Below are 22,050 nucleotides of genomic sequence, written 5' to 3' on the forward strand. Positions count from 1 at the left end.
AATAAAACACCTTGTGCCACATAGGATTATCTCCCTGCAGTGAATGCATTAGTAGGTATGAAGTCGCCATGAATTCATAAACTAACTCAAATCAATTCCATTACCTTCAATTGTTTTCAAAGATTCGAAGATTCGCCTTACGATCCAATGCGCTTTTTGACTTTATGATGAATTCTGGTTGTGGTCTAATGACTGTGATAAACTACAAAGATGCACCACTTGATGGATTATTAGAGCATTATGGGTAATGTAGTCAGAAGCCCCCTGTATGTATAAAGGTTAACTTTTCCAACCGTTTTGGTTCGCTTAATGTACCTTAAAGTCCCAAAAATATGTTCCTTTTAAAAACTAAACCTTTTTTTTTTTTTACCCAAGGGCCACAATGATAGGGTAAAGGAGTCGCATGTGGCTCCGGAGCCCCAAGTTGCAGAACCCTGGAATGCCACTAACAGTGTTTTCACTCCTACATTTTTCCTTCTATCTTCGCTTCAATAAGATTTGTGAGAAATTTTGAAATTGAACTGTGGGAATACAAAGGGATGTGTTTGGATCAGTTAGAGCAGCTTGATCACAAACCGTGGTGGTCTTCTCGGGGTAGACCCCAGCACGAAGGAGAGATGACTTCCAGCTGTCCACATCATCCTGAGAGTCACAGGCCAACTCCAAAGTGCGGTTGTCCTTATAAACATTCCTAAACAGTGGAAGTGAGCAGTGCAGGAATGAAGCAAAAATTGTATACATACATTCACAAAAATCTGCCACAAATACTACAAAATGCATCAGGTCTTAAAAGTTCAATTCTGAAAACTAAAAAAGTGGCAGTTTCAATTTGATTTTTTTGTGCTGACCGTGTAAATGAAAGATTAAATCCATTTCATGTTGGTATAGAAATAAAAAAAATATATTTTCCCCAAAACGACTGAATTTTTGAGAATCAAAGGTGAGTCAGAAGATGAGATACCCCCACAAATGGATTAGAAAATAACAAAAAGTGTGGAAAGATGAAACTGATTTGCCAGTTTTCACTTTGGGGAAGGGGAATCGGAGGCAAAAGTAATTTTTTCCCCTCCTATTTTAGAAATGTTTTGTAACATATGTGGATGGATAAATTATTTGGAGGTTAGCGGGATATGCGGAACAAAACGTTCTTGCTGCATTTTCCTCATAATGAAGGACACATTTAAAGAAAGTTAAGCTTAAAATAGCGTTTTCTGAGTATTTCTTTATTCAAATCGTTGTGAATCAGATGCAAAAATACAATTTGAATTAGAGCTTTTGTGTGACGTAAAAAATATGCTGGGCGGACAACAAGAGGTTGCTTTGCGCCAACAGTCCCGCCCAGAACTCAGGGGTGAATATCTAATGAAGGCCTGTTCTGCAGAAACTATGTCCTAGAAAATGACCCAGATTTTTTGATTTTGGCAAAAACAGCATAATCATATATAAAAGACCAACTGGAATGCTTTGAAAATAGCTCTAAAGATGATCAGAGTAGGTCTTTAAAGTTAACCAAGTAAAGAGAGGCTGATCTGAACTAAAATTATATTTAATAGTTTTTGTTTTTGCATCTTTAAGCTTTAAAAATGAGTGCAAACAAAGTTCAAGTTTTTTTGCTCTTATAGATGTCTTTGTAGTCTCTTTATATGCTGCTGTTTCACATTTTCTCTGAATCTCCCCAAAATGTTATGGAAGAAGAAAACGCTCAATTTTCTGCAGGACACGTTGCAACAATTACTCAAAGTTCAGGCATGACATTTAACATTCTTCCTCTGATTCAGTGTGGTGTGAATACATTACAGCTCGCTCGGGACGGCTTGTTTTCTTTTTTATCATTATCACCAGCGGGTTATTACTGTGTACTGAGTATAATGATCCGTGCTGCTTTCTCCTTGCATTTATTTCTAATATATGCAGGCTCACATATGGTGCGTGACACATAACCCTGAAACATATTTCCTTCTTTGCGTAACCTGGAACTGCTGCTTCTCCTCATAGATCTTGGCTAGAATGGTTAAAAAAAAAAGGAAATGGGAGAGACGGTTTTGAGGTTTTCGGCAGACCTGGACTCTGTGTTGAAGATGCAGAAGATGTGCTTGCTTGACATGAAACTTTTCTCCACGTCGCGGACCTTCAGGTTGTCCAGCGGCAGCATGTACTTCTTCTCTTTCTCCTGTGAACAGAGAGGGCAGAGGTCAGCGTCTTTTGAAAAGGACTGATCGGGTTTTTTAAACTGTGGGTACACTTGCAGAAAGAAAAAGGTGGGGGAAAGACAGAAGGGAGGTGGAATGGGGGGAGAGGAGAGAGTGGGAGGTAAGGGTGGGGAAGGGGAGTCGGAGGCAGAGAAAGAAAAGAATGGGAGCACATGTGGAAGTCATTACAGTGTGGGTCAAGGCGCAGTCGTTCTTCACAGTCCGGGCTGGTAGCAAAAGGGCTCATGTTGTGGTGGGGACACTCTTCCATGTTAAAGCCCTGGAGGTCCAGATGAGGCCTCACACTCGCCGCCGCCGCCGCCGCTGAGACTAAAAGAGCAGCGACACCCCCCTCACTCTGAACTTCACGCTTCATCCCAGCCTATCTTTCTTAACTCTGTCATTTTTTTCTTCTTCATCCCACCCCCTCAATATTTTTTCAATATTTTTTCTTTCCATTCCAGAGGGGCCCACTTCCTGCCTGATTTTTTCTTTTCTTTTTTCAAGGAGGGAGATTAAATGACAGCCTGGCGTTAAAACTCAACATCTGGTAGTGCTTAGCAGCACACAGAGAAGCAGGGAAGGAGGGAGAAGTTAAAGTGACGGCGGCTCCAGACCCAGACCCTGAAGTGGATTTGCAGAAGACAGAAGACGGGACCCCACATCTGCCCGGACGCTTTGGAAACTTGAAGGTTAATGGATGCAGGTAAGAATCGGACGACAAGGAGAAGCTGCAAAACCCTTCTTGGTGCGATTCCCCAAAGGGGTCCCTCCTGTCCATATTTGGTCACCGTGGTCCCCTCCCTTTTCCTCCCCCTTTCTCCCAGACTCCCCCCCCTCTCCCGTCTCTCTCTTTCCCTCTTTTTTGTAATATCCCCTCCCTGAATGCGCAGCCAGTATGTCCCGGTCGTCTGAGCGAATATGCCACGTCAAGGCTGGATACTCTTCGCGGCCGGCGTGACCGAAGCGGAGCGCAATGGGAGCCAGGGCTCCGACGCCCACCAGCACAAATAAACACTCCAAGAAAGGTGCGGTGACGGTGGAAGGGAACTGCGGGGAAGTCGGAGGACGCCACTTTTTGAGGGGGTTTTCCACAGATGGGATCCTTTGCTGCCGATCGGACGAGAGGCGAAAGAGTCGCTCCACGGAAAGATCATCTGGAAAGCGGCACGAAAGGCCTGGCTCTCCATTCCGGCTCCGTCCACCCAGTGTTCAGACTACCTGTTCATTGTCATACTGGTGTACAGTAGTCTGCACATTGGTTAGACTGGGCCGGGCTCTCCTCTGTCACTTTGTCTGTCCGTCTCTCTGAAAGATGCATTTTTAACACTTCCACCTTCTGTACGTGCCCTCTGTACTGTGTCCTACGTGCACTCTTGACACTCAGCGCTTCCCTTTCTGCTCTTTACAGAATAAACATGTCACCAGGTTTTCACTAATTTAACTATTCGCTCCGGAGCTCGGGATCTGAGACCTACACGTTGAGCCCAAAGGCAGCTGGGAGCTCTCAGAGCAGTGAGCTCACATAATTAATAGCATGAATGAGTAAGTGTGCAGGCTGCTCGCGCTCTGATGAAGATGTGGTCCACTGGAAGGGGGAGGAGCAAATGTGGCTGCAAAGCATCAAACACGAGCCAAAGGAACGAAGGGCCAATCAATCAAGCGGAGTTTGAAAATACACCCCAAGCAGTTATTTCAATGGTGTTGAAAAAGACCATGGGGAGGGGGCAAAGAATACTGTTATTTTTTATCTTTTATAACCAAAGATGCAATATTTAAATGCAACATGAGACTTCACCTTAACACAAAGGATCTTTGACCTTTTTTTAGCATTGAGGAAAAACGGGGAGTTTGGCTGTAGAATGGGAGGGGAGGTGTATTGATGTCTAATACAAGTGTTTGTCTCCGCCAGAGTACTGGAGGCCGATGTTTGGATTAAAACCCTGTGATTTTTCTGCCAGGAATGCGGGATCCAAAGTTCCAAAGCAACTGCCAGCCACATTAAGGGAGGGAGGAGAGGACGCATCTGTGCTCGCGCAAGCAAACTATGCGACTATAGAAAGTTTGGAGAGTAGAAAACAGCGTTGTACAAAGTCTGTAATTTGTGACCGCACAAACGTCTGAATGTGCTCTCTCGCCGAGAGCGCCTCTCGTGTATTTTTGGGCGAACGTTCGGGCTGTGATTGGATCTGTTCCACATTTGCAACGAAGAAGCGGATGCCTAAGACTCCCAGTGGAAAGAGGTGGGGAAAGAGGGAGCAGGAGAAAGCCGAGACAAAAGGGGGGAAAAAAACTGGGAGAGAACGCTGAAAATCGGACTCCTTGCCAAAGTGGTCACATATGGAAGTGGTGGAGCAAACTGCTTCATCATGCTGATGATGCAGCGGGAAACAATGCAAACGGTCCAGAAAGAGCCTATTTGATAGTGTGTGGTTTTGTCTTAATGTTCTCTACTGAAACTCTTCCAGGAGAAAAGAGCTAAAGTTGCAGTGTGTCTGCCTATCTACACTTGCTGTGCAGAATATCCTCCAACCTGTACAGCAGGCACAGACAGGCAGATAAACAAAACAGAGCGCAACAGCAAACCCAAGCGCTGCATCCTGTTGGCTCAACGACTATGGTGGAATACACAAATGCTTTGTTGTTTTTAATTTACTAGATGAGTACAAAAATAAAGATTGTAAAAAAAAATCATAATAAACTGAAACGTCCAGGAAAATCTCCGCAGTCATCTTTAAATTAAATTTTATTTTAACTCTAAGAGCTTAAAATATGCAGTTGTGTGAGTATTTTTCCTTTCATTTGAAATCTGTTGAAATAAAAACTTGCCAGAGCAAAAGTTAAACAGCAATAAAACATCATCAGTTAACCTAAAGCATCATTTTTTTTAGTTTAACGAGAAGAAAAATGGTATAAAAAATATTCAGTATATTAATATTTCAATTATCTTTGGGTTTCTTTTAAAGAAAAATATTTGATTTTGGCTCTGATGTTGCAGCTCCAGCAGACAACTTCCACCAAAAACTAAATACTGGATCAGAAATTGAAATTTTCTAAAAAAAGGTCAATTTTCTTCAGGGCTTCTGAAGTTAATTAAAAAAATTTAGTTGTTTTCTTGTTCAATTTGGAAAGCAGCAATTAACACAGCCAAAACATTTAAAATAAAATCATAAAAAAAATTACTTTCTGCTACATGTGTACATTTCTGGCTCATCTCTGGACGAGCAGCCGAACATTTGATCGACTGGTTAAGCACCTATGCTGTGGACCGGTTGACTATCCAACCTTCCTCCCAAATGCTCCACGTTTTTCTCACAGCACTGAAATTAGAAAAAATGGAGCTAAAACAATTGCAAACTCTGTTTGGTTGAACATTACAAGCAAAAATATCAATATGAACTCTCTCTCTCTCTCTAGCTCTCTCTCTCTCTCTCTCTCTCTCTCTCTCTATATATATACATATATATATTCGAGAAACTTGAATTGTAATTTGAATAATTATGCAAAACCTACAACTCCGTCTATCTGAAAGTGGCCTGTATTATGCAATTTACTGACAGACAGAATGAAAACAATACATTTCATGTAATGTGACTAAAAAAAGTGAGACAAAATACTAAACTAATCGACCAGAAGTAAGAATATTTCCCTGCTAATAACTCCTACCTTACCTCTGGCTGTTAAAGTTGATCCTGAAAAGGAAAGAATCGATGTTGATTTAAGAATTGTATCTTTTAACAATAATATTTATTGGTGGAGTTTATTTTTCCAATGAGGAGTGGTAGATTTATCTTTTCATTCAGCTACACTCTCTTAAAACACTTATTTCTTAAGCCCAATTTTTGAGTTAATTATCTTAGGATATGTGTCTGGTTTTCTTCTAATTTGATTTTTTTGGGTTAGAGTGGTTTCATTTTGACTTAATTTAGGTTTTTTTTGTTTTTCCTTTGAGTTAAAATAACTCAGAAAATAAGTTAGTCATTTTTAACGTTGGAGTTGGGTTAAAAACAACCCTAGTTGGGTTAATTTTTTAAGGATTTTCGATCCTGTATTGACATTTGTGCTTGAGGTCAAACCTAGAGCAACAGCTCACCTCGTCATCCTTAAACCAGGAGAGGCTCTCGGCTGTCAGCACGAACCAATACTCCTTAGCTCCTCCCTTCATGATGCTGATGTTGTTGATGGTCAGCCAGCCTTTGCGGATGACCTGCGGAGAGGCCAAAGGAAATGAGTGCAGAGAACACAGAACCTCAGACCGACAGCACCTTTTCTCTGCAGGAACAGATCTTTTTTTTTTTTTTTTTAAACCTCACCCGCCTCTTGGCACGTGGTTAAAAAATGGTAAATCTGGGAGATTCATCAAGCACGGATTGCTGTGAAATGCTTGTGAAGGTTAGGCGTGTCACTGAGTGTGACTCAACAGAGCCAGGCATGTGACTTGTGTGGCTGTGCTCACAGGGAGACGTTGGTGTTAGTGACCACCGTGTTAAGTGGTTCAAGCACACAATAAAGCATGTTTGTGTCCTCTGCCTTAGCCGTATTAACCCTACGGGTCCAACAGGCCTGCGGGCACGGTGCCAGGTGATTATTAGGTTAGATTACTGTCAGACTCAAACCGCCTAAGACTCACTAAGGAGGTTACCCAAATCATTATGCCGCTTTTTTCTGTTGAACCCCGTTTGAGGTTGAATCAACATGAGAAATGTGTTGTAAAACATTTCAGAGCTTCCAAACTGTTGGATTTTTCAGATCTAGGTGTCAACCCCTTGTAGTCTGCGGTTGATGGTGGTTAGAGGTGGTGTTAGGAGAGTGTTAAGTTAGAGTAAACTCTTACAATCTGGCCTGAGGCGGGAGGAGAGGAGGCCTGCAACAGGAGTGAGGTTTTTAAGCACACTGAAAGAACAAACGTCTAAGCACCTCAAGGAAAGGCCCAATTAATAAGCGCTCCTGATCTGTTCGGAAAATGAGGAAATGGTTAGGTTTTAAGAACCGGTGCTGAAAAGAGCACCACACGATGGGGCAGAGGTGTAACTGCAGGCAGAAATGACTTTGCAAAACCATACCTACAATGAGCAATACTCACCTGCAGACACCCTTAAGAGGGCAGCTGAGATTCTCACTAAGGGATGGGGATGAAATGCAAGGTGGCACCTTAATGACACAGGAGGGGGTTCAAAACAAAGGGAAATGTCTCAACAACAACACCAAAAATAATGATGGTGGCAGATAGTAAAAGAAACCGTATGTGATTCTTCAAAATGCAACCGAAAATAAAGGGAAAAAAAATAACTTGAGGTCTTTTAGCCCAGTTCAAACAACACAGCATGCATGACTAGAAGACAGAACCAACTATGACATCTATTAAAATTTGTATGGTGCTGTTCAAAAGTTTGGCTTCAGTAAAAGAAAGGGGCGACTTAGCAGTTTGGGGGACCCATGCAAACAATAACATAGAGCCCTCTGCAGCGTTTATTCCAAAACTTTAGCAGCCGCCTGGCGTTTATAAGAGACAGGCATCGGTTGGAGACGGCTTTTTATTCCATCACAGGCAGAATGTTGATGGGTAATACAGTGGGGCAAAAAGTATTTAGTCAGCCACCAATTGTGAAAAGTCTCCCACTTAAAAAGATAAGAGATGCATGTAATTTTCTTTAAAGGTATACCTCAACTATGAGAGACAAAATGAGAAAGAAAATCCAGAAAATCACATTCTCTAAATTTTAAAGAATTTATTTGTAAATTATGGTGGAAAATATGTATTTTGTCAATAAGACAAGTTTAACTAAATACTTTGTTACCCTTTGTTGGAAATGACAGCAGTCAAACATGTCTGCAAGTCTTCACAAGGTTTTAATAAACTGTAGCTGGTATTTTGGCCCATTCCTCCATGCAGATCTCCTCTAGAGCAGTCATGTTTTGGGACTGTTGCTGGGCGACGCAGACTTTCAATTTCCTCCAAAGATTTTCTATGAAGTTGAGATTTGGAGACTGGCTGGGCCACTCCAGGACCTGGAAATGCTTCTTATGAAGCCACTCCTTCGTCATCAGGACAGTGTGTTGTCATGCTCAAAGACCCAGCCATGCTTCATCTTCAATGCCCTTGCTGATGGAAGGAGGTTTTCACTCAAAATCTGTTCATTCATTCAAGAATAAACCTGTTTATTCTTTCCTTTATAGGGATCAGTCATCCTGGTCACTTTGCTGAAAAATAACCCCAAAGCATGATGTTTCCATCCTCATGCTTTACATTAGCTATGCTCTTCTTTGGATGCAACTCAGCATTCTTTCTCCTCCAAACACAACAAGTAGAGTTCTTACCAAAAAGTTCTATTTTGGTTTCATCTGACCATCGGACATTCTCCCAATCCTCTTCTGGATAATTTTTTCTCATTTTGTCTCTTACAGTTGAGGTATAACCTATGACAAAAATTACAGGCCTCTATCATCATTTTAAGTGGGAGAACTTGCACAATTGGTTACTGACTAAATATTTTTTTGCCCAACTGCTTGTTCATTTTACAGTTAAATTTGGTCAAGAAATGCAGACAATTCCACCAGATGAACATTTCAGAATATATTGAAATCAGAAGATCATGTTATGAATAGCACTGGCTGCAAACGTTTCTATTCTCTTTGAAGCGTCGTCAATCTCCGTGTCAAAAATCTTCTTCGCTTTCATTCGGATCCTGGTGACACGCCCCTTTCTGCCTTTGCTCAGTAATTCATGTTTAAAGCAGTTCTTCTAATTCGTCCCTCCCTGTCTTTGCACCTCCAGAAGGCAATTGTTTGCTTGTTGCTTCTTCTCAATATCACCCAAGCTTGCACCACTCTCAGTGCAAGCCTTTTTTAATTAACCCATACCTTGAGGATCCACCCCAAAAATGTCATGCAGATTCCTCACCAGAAAGTTCCTTGACGTAGGCCACCCGCACTAAGTTTAAACACTCAATCGAATGAGTGTTTCTTGGCCATCGCTACACTGGCTCACACTTGCCGGTTATCCATAGATACACGGGGAAGATGGGCGGATCTTAAAAGAGAACTGAAACTATTGGAGACCGCCGTCTGATGCTGCATTCACACCGGACGCGATTCACAAATCGCATCTGCCGCCTCTTTTTTGATGTGTGTCAGATTTACTGCTCGATGTCTGCCCTAAAATGTTCTTGACGCCTTGGTGCTCCAGCCACAGAATGACCGCCAAAGCTCTTTTGGACTTCCTTCGTTGCCACATCATGGAAAACATTGATGTTGTTGGGCGAGTTACTTGAGTTTTATGTTTTGGAGAGCTCTACAGAGGAGCCGGCAAGCACGTCACCGTGTCTGGGTTCACAAGATCACCTATGCCCATTGAGCCTTGCTGAAGAGTCCCTGATTGGTCAAACTCCTGCCTGATTGACGGTCCGCGCCCAATGCCCAAAGCGCTCCACAGGACGTCAGATTGTGTCTGTACATTAAAATCCGAATTGCGTCCGGTGTGAATGCAGCTTAACCGTAATGAACACCTGTTAAACCTGGCAGATATTGGAAACAGGCGTTGATAAGAGATGGGCCACAATTGGAAGATATGTGGTAACCTTTTTTTTTTTAAGCCTTACCTAGGGTTAAAGTTAAAAAAACTTCTTTACAGGTACACTTTCAGACAGATTAAATGTCGAGAATACAAATGTTTTGATGAGGATTTAAAAACTGAAATCATTTTTTTTTTAACTTGGAAAAATAAACATAATTAATTGAATGCACAGATTGGTTACCCACTAAAATTTCTGATAGAAAAGAGGGGAGTTTTCTGTCTTTTCTTTCATTTGTCAGGTTTTACTAGAGAAGGCAAAATAAACCAAAATACTAAAATGAAGTACTAAAACAGTAGCCTAACCATATGGAATGTCATCAGTCTCAGGTAACTGTGCTTCATTTTACCGCTTTTTTAAAAATCTCTCTTCAAATCACTTAATATCTGCCAGTGTTGCTAGATAACACTCGTGGTTTTGCAGCCCGAAAGTCATCTAAAAACCACCAAACCCAACAAAAAGTGGCCAAAATATGAATCAGTGAATGATTTGCCATAATTAGCAATAATTATGTATCCGTTAATTGTTACTTCTCGATTTGGTTGAATTGTTCAGCTAGGGACCCCCAGAGCGTTGGGGGGGGGGCCCAGGCAATCGCTTACCTTGGCCTAATGCTAAGTCCACCCCTGGTGTAAGATGTATAGCCATTTTGACTCTGAGCAAAACCAAAATAATTTTTTAAAAAGACGGGGTGTGGAAATCAGGGGAAATAGAAACAACTCTTAATTGTATTTTACTTCACTTTATCTGAACCCATAAATAGTTTACATCACATTCTTGTAGTTCAGACTACCAACATCACTAAAGAGAAAAGAGAGAAATAAAGAAAAGAGCAGAAAAACTGGGTTACCAAAAGACTGGACTGAAAAAACACCTCTCTAAGTTCTGATTTAGGATCAAAACAGGGATATATTTTCAGTCATTTTATTGACTTTTTTATTGACTTTAATGACTGTCTTTTTACACATTTATTCATCTCCAAGGATGCAAAGTATCTAAACTACAACTGACGATGACGAAGAAATCTGAAGAATTTAAAGAACAAGTGGCAAAAGCCAGAGGTGATCTAAGGTTCTACCTACAAGCAGAGAAAACTTTCAGATTTTTTTTTTTGTTAAAATATAGAATTATTTTAATACTACATGTGAACATTGTGGCTCATTATACCCGTTTCCATAGCTCCACTTCCTAAAGCTCTGAGGCACCAGGAATGGATCATACATTGACTGAATATGGGAGCTGGACTGAGTGACCCCTCCCCCTCTGCATTCCTAGAAGCCAAAATTCCATCAACTTCCATTGAGCCCGCTTTTAAGTGATAGGCGTGTGGACTTCAACAAGCTCACTCCTGATTAGAGTGGTTACCATACAAACGTCGACTGTGACCAATTTACTGCCTACTGGCGATTTTTGGTTTGAACGTATTGTGAAGAAATAGTGACGGAATTAAATTGATTTTATGTTGGAGCAGGAATTAAGGCATTTTCTATGGGGGATGTCACACTCAATCTGTTCAGTTTTTTATAGACTGTTTTCGGACTCTACATCTAAAGTGCAATTGAAGGTGCATTGAAAGTTAAACCAGATTGATCTTTGACCAATCAGGGACTCGGACTTGGTAGTTGCAGTTTGTGCTCGGCAAGAATTATACAAAATTGAAACATACATTGGAATCAAGTAGTGAAAGAAAAAGCTTTGAGTAAGATTAGCGAGACTGGCACCGCTTTGCATTTTGCACCAAATCTCTTCCAACTGTAGGTACAAGAGCTATTGTGAGGTAGCGACAGTCCAGTGTGAACACGATGCATAGGTGCCTTTAAGAAGGAGCTTTTAGCACATTTTTTACCATGCCCGATGTGAATTATACAGTCAGTGGGATCATCACACAGTGGAAATGTTCACTCTGTTGAAACGAAATCCTTATAATATGAAAACAAAGGCACTAAACCCTGTTCACAACAATGACAGTATAGAAAGAAATTAAAAAAATGACATTCCTGCAGCTCTAGATGTCTCACAGTGTGAATAAATCTTCAAAGGAACACGTACATGTTCCCTTCAACAAGAGGGACAATAGAGAACTCCTCTGGGTTCTCAATGCAGTATTTCAGTAAAACTGAAATAAAAGTCAATTTAAAAAGTTTTGATGCATTTTCCATCCCTGCTATATGTGATAGCATTTCCTCACATTTCAGCTCTGCTGTTTGAACATAACGCGTGTAGGAAATGCTCACCTGGTTTCCTGCTGAACTCTGGCTCTTGTTAGTCTGACTACTCCTCTGCTGAGCACTGCATGCAGCGGGGAAAACCGCAGCAGCAGGAGAGATGCAGCAATGAGAAGAAAACGGGAAGAGGACAGAAAAAAAAGAACCAGGTAGAGTGGGAAAAGGGGATCTTCCAAACCACCAAGAGAATGAAGGATTTTAGTTTTTGTAATGAAGTGAAAAGGGGAAGTTTACTTAGCAAAGCCGATGAAGTCCTCATGGTTGGTGTTTATGTACGACAGTTGGATGTCAATCAAAAGCAGAAGCTGAAACGACACGTTTATAGGTCTTAAGTTGGAGGATTTCTCTTCAACTGGTTAAAAAACAGATTTAGGAACAAATAAATGTGTCACCTGGTCTTTGGCTCGGCCTTCTCTGTCTCTTATATGAGACGTCACGATCCTCTCCGTTTCCTCCCGCAGCATGGGAAAGCATTCCAGCTAAAAAAAAAAAAAAAGTAGATTAAACAGCTGATTGCTTCATTTGCTTCATCTTCAGACAAATTTTCTGCTTCAACGCTGTCCAGAGAGTTTCTAACTGCCTCCCAGGAATGGAGTTACCTTAGAGGAGCACTGGCGCACGGTGTTGATCAGCTCCTGGATGACCATGTCCACACACTTGATGCAAGGCTCCTTCAGCTTTATGACCTGCTTCTTCACAATGGCCTCAAATGCCATATCTGGGGTAAAAAGGCCAGTTCTGGACAAAAAAAGTTAACACATGTTTACATGCTTGCATGTTTCTTTTGATTCAAAATTCCTGAAAATGTCTACTTTTTGCATCTCTTGTTATTAAAGTGTCTCTCTGATGATCTTTTGGTCTATTTTCAAAGCATTCTTGTGGCTTTTTAATTTCTAGTTTTGCCAAAATCAAAAATCTTTGTCATTTTCTAGGACATGGTTTCTGCAAAGCGTCAGTAGTTCACTAGAAATTTGGCTCTGAGTTGTGGGCGGGACTGTTGGTGTGGAGTAAGCCCAGTCCCACTTCCCGTCATCCATCTGTTTACACTCTATCCCACTAGCTTATAGACCCCCACTCTGTTTACCAAATGAAGACGTACATGGATCTGTTTGCCTGCAAGGGGATGCGTCAGAATGGAGCTTGTGGCTAGCCGTAGTAGCTTCTACTTCACACCTGCAAGCTTTTTCCAACAGCATATTTTCGTCTGCACCTGATTCACTTCAATTTGAATAAAAAAATACTCAAAAACGCAATTTTTAGCTTAATCTTCTTTACATGTGTGCTCCATCATGAGAAAAATTGTACAAAAAACATGGAAAGAACAACCAAACGACCATTTTCATCGGAGTGGGTCTTTAAGGATTAGATCTGGATATAATTAAACATCAAGAATTCCTTTTTTCTGTTAATCTATAAAAATATTACAAGTGTGGCAGCACAGATGGAACACAAACTGTTCGCTTATAAAAACAAAAAAGATTTTAAGATGATTATTTTGCGTGGAAAATACTGATGATACTATGATGACAGAAGATCCCAAATTAGACTGGGCAGGAACATGTTCCAAAAGACAGGAAGAAAAGCCCTACCTAATACCATGAATGTTCTTGATTGCATAACTGATCTCACGTCGCATCTCCTTTTCATCACACTCCATCTGGAGAGAGCAGAGAGAGAAGGGAATCCATGGTGAACGCAGAGTGTAGAACAGACAACCAGAACCAGAGTCAGTCGAGGAGCGGACGCTACAGTCTGTGTAAGCAGTGGGAGCCGTGCAGGAAAAAGGCTGCAACAATAGTCTTTGATTCATCCCTTTTTTTTGTGCAATCAAAAGGAAAAATGTCCACAATCAGTGTTCACAGTATTAAATGTTCTTAATTACATGTTAAAAATCCATCTATCCGGTAAGATAGATTTCTGACACAGTTTTGAAGCAGAAGTTACTTTTTTTAATCTAAAATCTTGCTATGAAGCAAAATATTTCAATAAAAAATGTGGCCTTAAGCTCTAAATCTTACTTTATTATGTGTCCAAGTATGATTTGGCAAACAGCATCATTTTTTAAATTTTTTATTTAAAGTAAAGATTAACACAAGCAATTCCAATATATTTTGATCAATCAATAAGCATTCCATTTGTTCCACACACGATGGGTTTTATTCACCTTTTGGCATATCCTGTCAGCGGTCGCCACAGCAAATCAGCTTTCACTGATTCGCACAGGTGAGTTATGCGATGGACGCCCTTCCTGACAAAACCCTCTATTTTATCAGGGCTAGGGACACAGAGAGAACCATACTTGGACCTCCTCATGGCAACGTATTTGTGATGTGTAAAAATGATTGTCAAATCATTTTTAGTTATATTAATCAACTCTTAAAAGTTGATTAGTATCTGTTTAGATAAATTAAGACAAAAAGTTAGTTTTTCAAAAGGTTTTCCCGCTGTACCTTTAAAAAAATAACTTCTTAACAAACAACTGATAAAAACCAAAAATATTTCTTCTGAGGGAAGCCTGGTTTATGTTATTTTGCTTGCAGGGTTCAAAAAGGGGGAATAGTTTCATCATTCTTAACTTCTTCTTCTTTCTTGCCTTTTTCCACTTAACCTATGTGTTTCTGTGCATTGAGCACTAAAAAATAAGGCGTTTAAACAACAGCCAAGATTGACAATTTGGACTTTTTAGTCAAATTAACCAATAAAAAGAGACCTAGCCACAAAACAAACGTGACATCACAGAAAACTGCTTGTATTGGAGGTAAGGGAACAAATCAGTTTGAAATATTTACAAGCCTTTTTTAATTAACCCATACATTTGGGCGGGTGGGAGAGTGTGCATGATTAAGATAATCTGACAGCAGAATCCAGCTTCTGCTCCTGCTTTGGGTGCTTTTTAGCTTTTTTGCGGTAAATCACCTTGACCAGTTCAAAAGGGAAGCGCTCATGGAAAATGCGGTTGATTTTGGCTCCACCAGACAACTCCACTGTGTCCACCTGGTCCCCAGAGCCCTCAATCCTCTTCTCAAAATCCACAGAAAACTGCTGCACCATCCTAAAATACAACAGTTGTGGGGGGGGGGGGGGTTACAGACGAAACACAGAAGAGGATTCTAGACATCTAAAAATGTGAGCCAGTATGACGGCAGAGAGAAAGACATTCCTTTCCCAGATTTTTCTGTCAACAAAACCTGATACACGTGTAACTGTGAGAAAAAGGGGATACTGACTGCAGCAGCTGCTTGGTTTTACGAGACGGGTCATCGGGCCGGTATCCCCGGTATTCTTCCGCCTCTTTTTCTATAGCCAACAGCTGGGACTGCAGCTTGCTTCGGAAGGCTGGCAGCGTGTCCCGGATGTGGTTGGTCAGTTGCTAAACAATAAACCCACAAATTTCAAAATGAGAAGTTACTGGAGAAAGGTTAGAGAAAAGCCACCCACACTGAAGTCTGCCATCCACTCATTAATTATTATAAGTGCATAGTGGGAAAGCCTCTGAGTGAATATGTAATCACCTGGTTGAGCACTTTCTGCAGGCGAGGAGTGCCCATCTTTTCAGCCATGTGCCTATATGCCGGATGGGTCAAGAAGAACTTCCTTTCAGCTTCTAAAGCCGCCTTGATGTCTTTCTTGCCATCAATGTCTTTCTGGCTGCGGTTAACCACTCCGATGTACCCTGTAAAGCCACGACAAACGTGAAGCGACGAAGATAAGGCTTCATAACGGCAACGCTGTGACTGAAACGAACAAAACAGGGGGAAACTTTAGAGAGGAAAAACAGCAAATAAATCCAGCCAGTGTCACCTCGTCGAAGAGGCAACAGTTTGTTCTCCAGAACATCTCGAGCATCTGTCCCCTCATCCATCAAATCCAGTTTGGTGATGACTCCAATAGTCCTCAGACCTTGATTTAAAAAAAAATGTAGCAGAAAGGAACACTTTCACTGCACTTTTCACTTTTCACTCATTTTCATCTGCATGACACTGAAAGCTGCTGTTGCATTACCTCATCCCTTACTCCAGTTTGATGTTATAACATTTTTTTAAAATAATTTCTGATTTATCTCCTTATGTTTATGAATCTTTCCACCCCTGAATCTTAAATATAGGCGACATTATACATTTTTATTTTTCAATCATCCAGTGTTATTTTTTCTTTCTTTTTGTTTCCTATAATTTTTTTTTGTGCTTTTATTCTCCTTTCTTCCAGCTCTTTAAAAAAAGGTTTTTAATCTTATAAAAGCAATCTTACTGTCAGTAATGCACCTCATACCTTTAAAAATTTAGACAACACATAAAAGTCAAGATTGAACATCCTTCCCAAAGTCATTGTTTATATGCTTAATCTCCTATACAGCCCCTAAAGGGACATCACAGTTAAAAAAATTAAATGGTTTTGGTTTCTAGTACCGGTGCTGCGTTTCTTGCTTACCCTGGGGGTCCACGTCTTTAGCCAGTTTCAGGGCGTCAGAGTTGGCCAGGTCAGTGTTGGCCGGAGTGACGGCCAGGATCAGGCAGCTCTCTCGGCTGATGAACTGCATGATCATGTCCCTGATCTGCTGCTCGATGTCGACGGGCTGGTCCCCCACCGGCACCTTAGTGATCCCCGGCAGGTCGATGAGAGTCAGATTCAGGACTGTAGGATCAGAGGAAGACGACGATGCATGAGGCGAGCACACTTTGAGAATGTTCTGACCTCAAATCTGGAAGAGCCTTCATATGTTTCTTTCACTCACAGACAAGGAACATTTTGCAGCAGTTTGAACATTTGACTTCAACTTGTTGGGGGGGGGGGGGGGGGGGTGAAAGAAACAGACTTAATATAAAAAAAAGTTTTTGCAAAAAACAAATTAAGTCTCTCTTAAATGTTCAGCAAAACATCCTAAGTCCTCTTTATTTTATTGGTAAAAAGAAAACAATTTATTAAGAATTTCATATTATCAACAGACAAACCAGTGATTTATTACATAGAATAAATTAAAAGCATAACTTTAGAAGACGAAATCATCGGCTGGATAAATGCTAAAGCAGATGCCTTCCCTGTGGTCTGTAAATTATGATTTTGCCATTTTTAGCCAAAATCCAAAAAACCTGTTTCAGTATGGGACGTTGTTTCTGCAGAGCGGCAGGAGTTAATCAGAAATTTTCCTTTGAGCAACCCTGCCCCCCCTTCCTCTCCCCGTTGCTGAAAGCTCCTCCTGCTAGCATACTGCCTCTCACTCCCCCGACCTAACATAAGGGGTGCAACAAAAGTAGAGAGCAATAGCGGAGCTATCCAGCCGTACAGTTTGGAGCCAGATTTCACCTCAGACGGGGAAAATGGAGACGCACATGGATCTGTTTGTCTGCAGGTGGATGCATCAGAATGGAGCGTTGCAAACACAATCTTTTTCATCTGTTCCTGATTCTGAGCGGTTTACATAAAGACATTCTCAGGAATGCTATTTGGAGCTTAATTTTTTATATATGTCCTATATTGAGAGACAAAATGCCACAAGAACATGTTAAAAACACCAAAAACACCATTTTCATTGGAGTGGGTCTTAAAAAAAGGGACTATTCTTCTTACTATTCTTCTCTCTAATAGCAACTTTCTGGTTCAGGATCAATCGGTAAATAGGCAGAGAATCTATGCCATTGCTATAAGAACCCAGAAGAACCTGAGTGAGTAAAGGCCGGATTCCTGAAACCTTCCAACCATCTCATCCAAAATAGCCACATAAGCTTTAGAGCATGTAAAACCACTGTCACTCAACACAGTCCACAAATGCATCCAGAATGAAACCTGACACTGCTTTGCAAGGTGAGGGGAGATGGAGACATCTTTTTTTTCTCTTTCAGGAATAAACTTGTCTAAGATGGAAATATGATAAGCATCTGTTCTCATGAGTTAATATTTCAACCACTTTTTTTTTAATGGATGTGTCAACACAACACAAAATTCAGCAGCTGTGCTGCCACCAACAAATCCCTGTTTCTATGGTTCGGGCGGTTTCCATCAATCATTTTATTTTTAGAGCACATTTTAAAAAACCGCAGCTCGCCTAAGTGTTTTACAGATAAAAAAACAGAATAAAGAACGATCGCAGCAATTCCAGTTAATGCAAAGTACAAAGCAATTGATTTTCAGAAGGGATATCATTCCTACTTTAACAAAAAATACAAAACATAAAATAATCATTAATAAACAATAGGATTCAACAAACTAAGATGCTATGACTATATATATGAAATAGGGGATAAAAGTGCAAGAAATAAGAAGAAAGAAAAAGCTAAATTCTTGAAAAAAATTTAAGTAAATCAAAATGGTCTACCTAAAATCACATACACCAGTAGGTTTATAGATGCAAAGCTGTTGGAATTTAAGGGAATAGTTATTTTTCATCTATGGCTTAGAAGGCTGTTCAAATGTGGTCATAAAATGAAATGGAGTGTAAAATATGTTTTCATAAAACTTTTTAATCCAAACTTTTAGGGATGTTTTTCATCTAAATTTTTCTGTAAAAAATGTTTTTTTCTATTTTTAAAGAAAATTTTTTTTAAAAAAACAGCTAAATAAATTAGAGACAACAATAAATTATCTTAAATTTAACACATGGATGCTTTTTTTCAGTTTAAGGAAATTGTCAAAAAGATTTGTTTTCATAATTAAGAAGATACATTTATTTATTAGCTCCATTTATTCATTTTGAAAACTTGTTTAATCACTTTTGGGGTCACAGGGTTGCTGGAGCCTATCCCAAGTACTTTTAGGTGAAGGCACAGTGTACCCTAGACAATTTTCTAGTCTATTGCAGGGCCACACAACCACACACATTTTCACACAAAGGGACAAGTTTAAGTCGTCAATCCATTCATGGAGCATGTTTTTGGAAGCTGGAGTGCCCGTGCATGCATGGGGGAACATGCAAACTTCATACAGAAAAGTCCCAGCCAGGATTCGAACCAGCATCCTTCTGCAGTGAGTGAGGGAAGACTGCAATCCACATTGCAACCTTTACTAGCACCATGAAGAGGAAATTCTCAGTTTGTAAAATAAGTGATAAATGCTTTTTTGTTTTGAATATTTGAATTTTGAATTCGAATAACTGAATACTTTATTTGTCATTGTCACATTTAAAACAAAATTTAAAAAAGGTCGTTAAAAAAAGTAAATAATTTGCAACAAACAAAAAAAAATGCATCATTTAATTTACAAAAAAATAAAAAGTGCATGATTTAGTCATTTAAAAGCAATGAATTAAAAATAATATATTTAAAACTACTGAATGATGGATCAGTTAGTCAGAAAGTTACAAACAGAAAGGAGTGTTATATAATAATAATGAAAATGCTTTAAAACAATCTCAAGTCCACAGTGTAGCATGTTCTTAAAAAACATTCAAAATTGCGAAGTTTCAGCAGTTTTATTTTGTTTAAAATATAAATTAAAACCTGCTTTGAGTACTTTTACCACCATGCTGTTTGTTTCAGGATAAATCCACCATCCACAGCCAGCTATTTGTCACTTTCAACAATGAAATAGGTTCATTTTGTCACACATGTGTGAAAGGACCAACTTTCTACAAAACTTTGCAAAATTCTGCATCAAAGAACATCAGATGCTCATATAAATGTTACACTGTCCTTTTTCGATAAATATATCTACTCCAATTACTCACACAATCGCCTCATTACTCCAATTATGTCTTTATTTTTGGTGTTTTTAACATGTTCTTATGGCATTTTTCTAAAGATGGAGGTATATATACGAAAAATGAAGATAAAAACTTCATTTCTGAGTATTTTTTCAGTAGGAGCAGACAAAAAATGACGTTTGAAAAAAAACTTCTTTCAAAATATGCTGGGCGGGCCACAAGGTCTAGGTGAAGGGAAGGGGGCGGAGTTGCTCTGTGTCAAGAGGCCGCCCGCAGCTCAGAGGTGAATTTCTGATGAACTACTGCTGCTATGCAGAAACTATGCCCTAGAAAATCACATTTTTTTCTGTTTTAATTCGGCTAAAGATGGCTTAATTATAATCACAATAGATACAAAGAGGATCGGAGTTGGACTTTAAAAGCTTTTCAAATAACTGGAGCTAGATCGAGAGCTATCGCAGCGGGTTCCCCCTGGCACAACCAGAGCCCAGTGTCCCACCACCTTGGACTGGCGTCAGTTACTGCCACTGGACGCAAGGGGCGTGGCATTGAGCCTGTTATGCCGCAACAGAGAGGGCACAGCTGGGTGCAGCTGACTGTGTGGGCTGGGCATGATCGCCCTTGTGGTTTGGTTAACTCTTTTGGGTGTCTTTTAGAATAGGAATTTTAATACTATTTGTAATAAAGGTTGTCTATTTTCTCAAAAGCACAGTCTTGGTTTCCTATGTCGGAGAGTCCTGTGCTTTTGATTTTTATTTTTCTGCTGGCAGCATCCAAGGGGAAACCATAATGCCACAAAGTGTAAAACTATTTTAAAAAACTTGCCAATACCACGGAAAATCACCACATCCGAAGAAAAACTTGTTACAAATTAAAGATTCTGTTTCATAAATGTAAAAACATAAAGTGTTTAAATTGACAACCATTTTGTTGCTTTTGTTCATCTGTGATTGATAAACTAAGAGGGAAGAGGTCTCATGTTGTATTTATTTTGTTGTTTTTCACAATCCCATTAAAAAATGATCTGCCTGCTATTCCTGATGACTCAAAGTTTGTCACAGTCTCTCTCAATAAGAAGTGTTTATGCACAATTAACAGCAAAAAGAGGGAAAGCGGATGAATTCTGTCCGTACCATGAGGGGAGAACACCCGCAGGTTGATGGGAACGGGGGATATGCCCTTGTTGGCGCCCGTGACACGATCCGTCTCCGCCTCGATCTCCTGGCGGACCTCATCGAAGTCAGTAAACTTCTTCCCTTTGCAGTGGAGGAATTCGGCCCACTCTGACAGGAGGAAACAAAAACGCAGAGAACCAAGATTAGTGATGCTAACGAGGAGAGGAGAGGATTTTAAGAAAAAGCAGAATGATTTCAATGGCAGGAGGGCGAGTGTGTACGTGTTAGTCTGAGCACTGTCCATGGTGGTGTGTGTGGGTGTTAAAATGTGTGTGAACCCACCAGCATTAGAACTGTTAAGCTGCAGAACCAGAGGCCTGCGGGTGACAATGCCAGATCCACGGGGCAGAAAGTCCCTGCAGACAGACAGCCCATCCAAGGCGATTATATTAGACAACAGCAACGTGTATGAAGCCAGCATAGAGGGGTGCAGGACACAATAATCATTTTTCTATCAGGTCTAAGAAGGTTTGTTTCTTTTGAATCATTCCCTAATAAAGTTAGTACAGCTTTCTTTAAATCTCTGGTTTTTATTTTCCAAAAATCCTATTGTTCAAAATAAAATGAGCACAAAGGCGATCATTTAAAACAGCTTGAAGCAGCAGCTTCAGTTGACAGAGAACAGTCTGACCTGAGGGAGAGCAGGTCAAAGTGAAAAGCTGCGTCACCACCAGCAAGTTCTCTCATTTAAGAAACAGGGACTTCAGCGTTTCCTGCAGGGTTACAGGCTGGCAGGTGTGTCAGTTTGTGCACATACATGCAGAAGTGAAACATTTTTTTTAATTAGTCCTTCTAAGGATATTGGCAGATGCTTAGGGAGCTTTCACGAAGGAAAATCCTCAGTAAAAAATCCATTATAAACAGGTTCAGCATCACAGCTCTTGGTAGAGGCTGAAAGAGGACATAAAATACTGGCTTAAAAGAAAATTTGACCAAATAAATCCATTTTTTGAAATGATGGTTTGATTAACAATTATTTCAAAAGTTGTGCTAATGTATAATTGTGATGTTTTTCTAATTTTAAGTGAAGCTTGCAAACTTTAAACCTAATTCCCACTTATAACTAGCATTTCCTTCTAATTTTTATTTTATTAAAAAAATAACGCACAGAACCCACATCTGGCACACAAAAGACATGGAACATTATGTTCTAAATCTGTTTTTGGACCTGCTTTGAGGAAAAAAAATCCCACCTAGTTAATCCACATTTTTGAGTGTGTATTTTTTATTCAAGGTTGTTTATTCGAAATAACGAAT

The 22,050-nt window shown here is 40.1% G+C and overlaps 1 protein-coding gene and 2 non-coding genes across 3 annotated transcripts in view; 2 read left to right on the forward strand and 1 right to left on the reverse strand.

The window, feature by feature from the left end:
* dnm3b (dynamin 3b) overlaps positions 1-22,050 on the reverse strand; it is a 28,982-nt gene that overhangs the window by 5,358 nt on the left and 1,574 nt on the right. The window contains exons 3-17 of the mRNA XM_023965739.2: positions 21,076-21,149; positions 20,752-20,901; positions 16,414-16,617; positions 15,787-15,885; positions 15,498-15,658; positions 15,213-15,355; positions 14,902-15,037; positions 13,575-13,642; positions 12,585-12,723; positions 12,378-12,464; positions 12,220-12,290; positions 11,995-12,049; positions 6,283-6,396; positions 2,061-2,170; positions 577-691 (exon numbers count right to left, since the gene is read on the reverse strand). Of these exons, the coding sequence (XP_023821507.1) occupies positions 577-691; positions 2,061-2,170; positions 6,283-6,396; positions 11,995-12,049; positions 12,220-12,290; positions 12,378-12,464; positions 12,585-12,723; positions 13,575-13,642; positions 14,902-15,037; positions 15,213-15,355; positions 15,498-15,658; positions 15,787-15,885; positions 16,414-16,617; positions 20,752-20,901; positions 21,076-21,149 (1,726 nt within the window). The remainder of the gene's footprint in view (positions 1-576; positions 692-2,060; positions 2,171-6,282; positions 6,397-11,994; positions 12,050-12,219; positions 12,291-12,377; positions 12,465-12,584; positions 12,724-13,574; positions 13,643-14,901; positions 15,038-15,212; positions 15,356-15,497; positions 15,659-15,786; positions 15,886-16,413; positions 16,618-20,751; positions 20,902-21,075; positions 21,150-22,050) is intronic.
* Positions 3,378-3,468, forward strand: mir199a-4 (microRNA mir-199a-4). The gene has a single exon (NR_107182.1). It is a non-coding gene; the product is annotated as a microRNA mir-199a-4 (primary transcript).
* Positions 4,665-4,765, forward strand: mir214 (microRNA mir-214). Its single transcript, NR_107183.1, has one exon. It is a non-coding gene; the product is annotated as a microRNA mir-214 (primary transcript).

The sequence above is a fragment of the Oryzias latipes genome, chromosome 17 (genome assembly GCF_053564925.1).
Source record: "Oryzias latipes strain Hd-rR chromosome 17, Olatipes_Hd-rR_3.1".
Lineage (NCBI taxonomy): Eukaryota > Metazoa > Chordata > Actinopteri > Beloniformes > Adrianichthyidae > Oryzias > Oryzias latipes.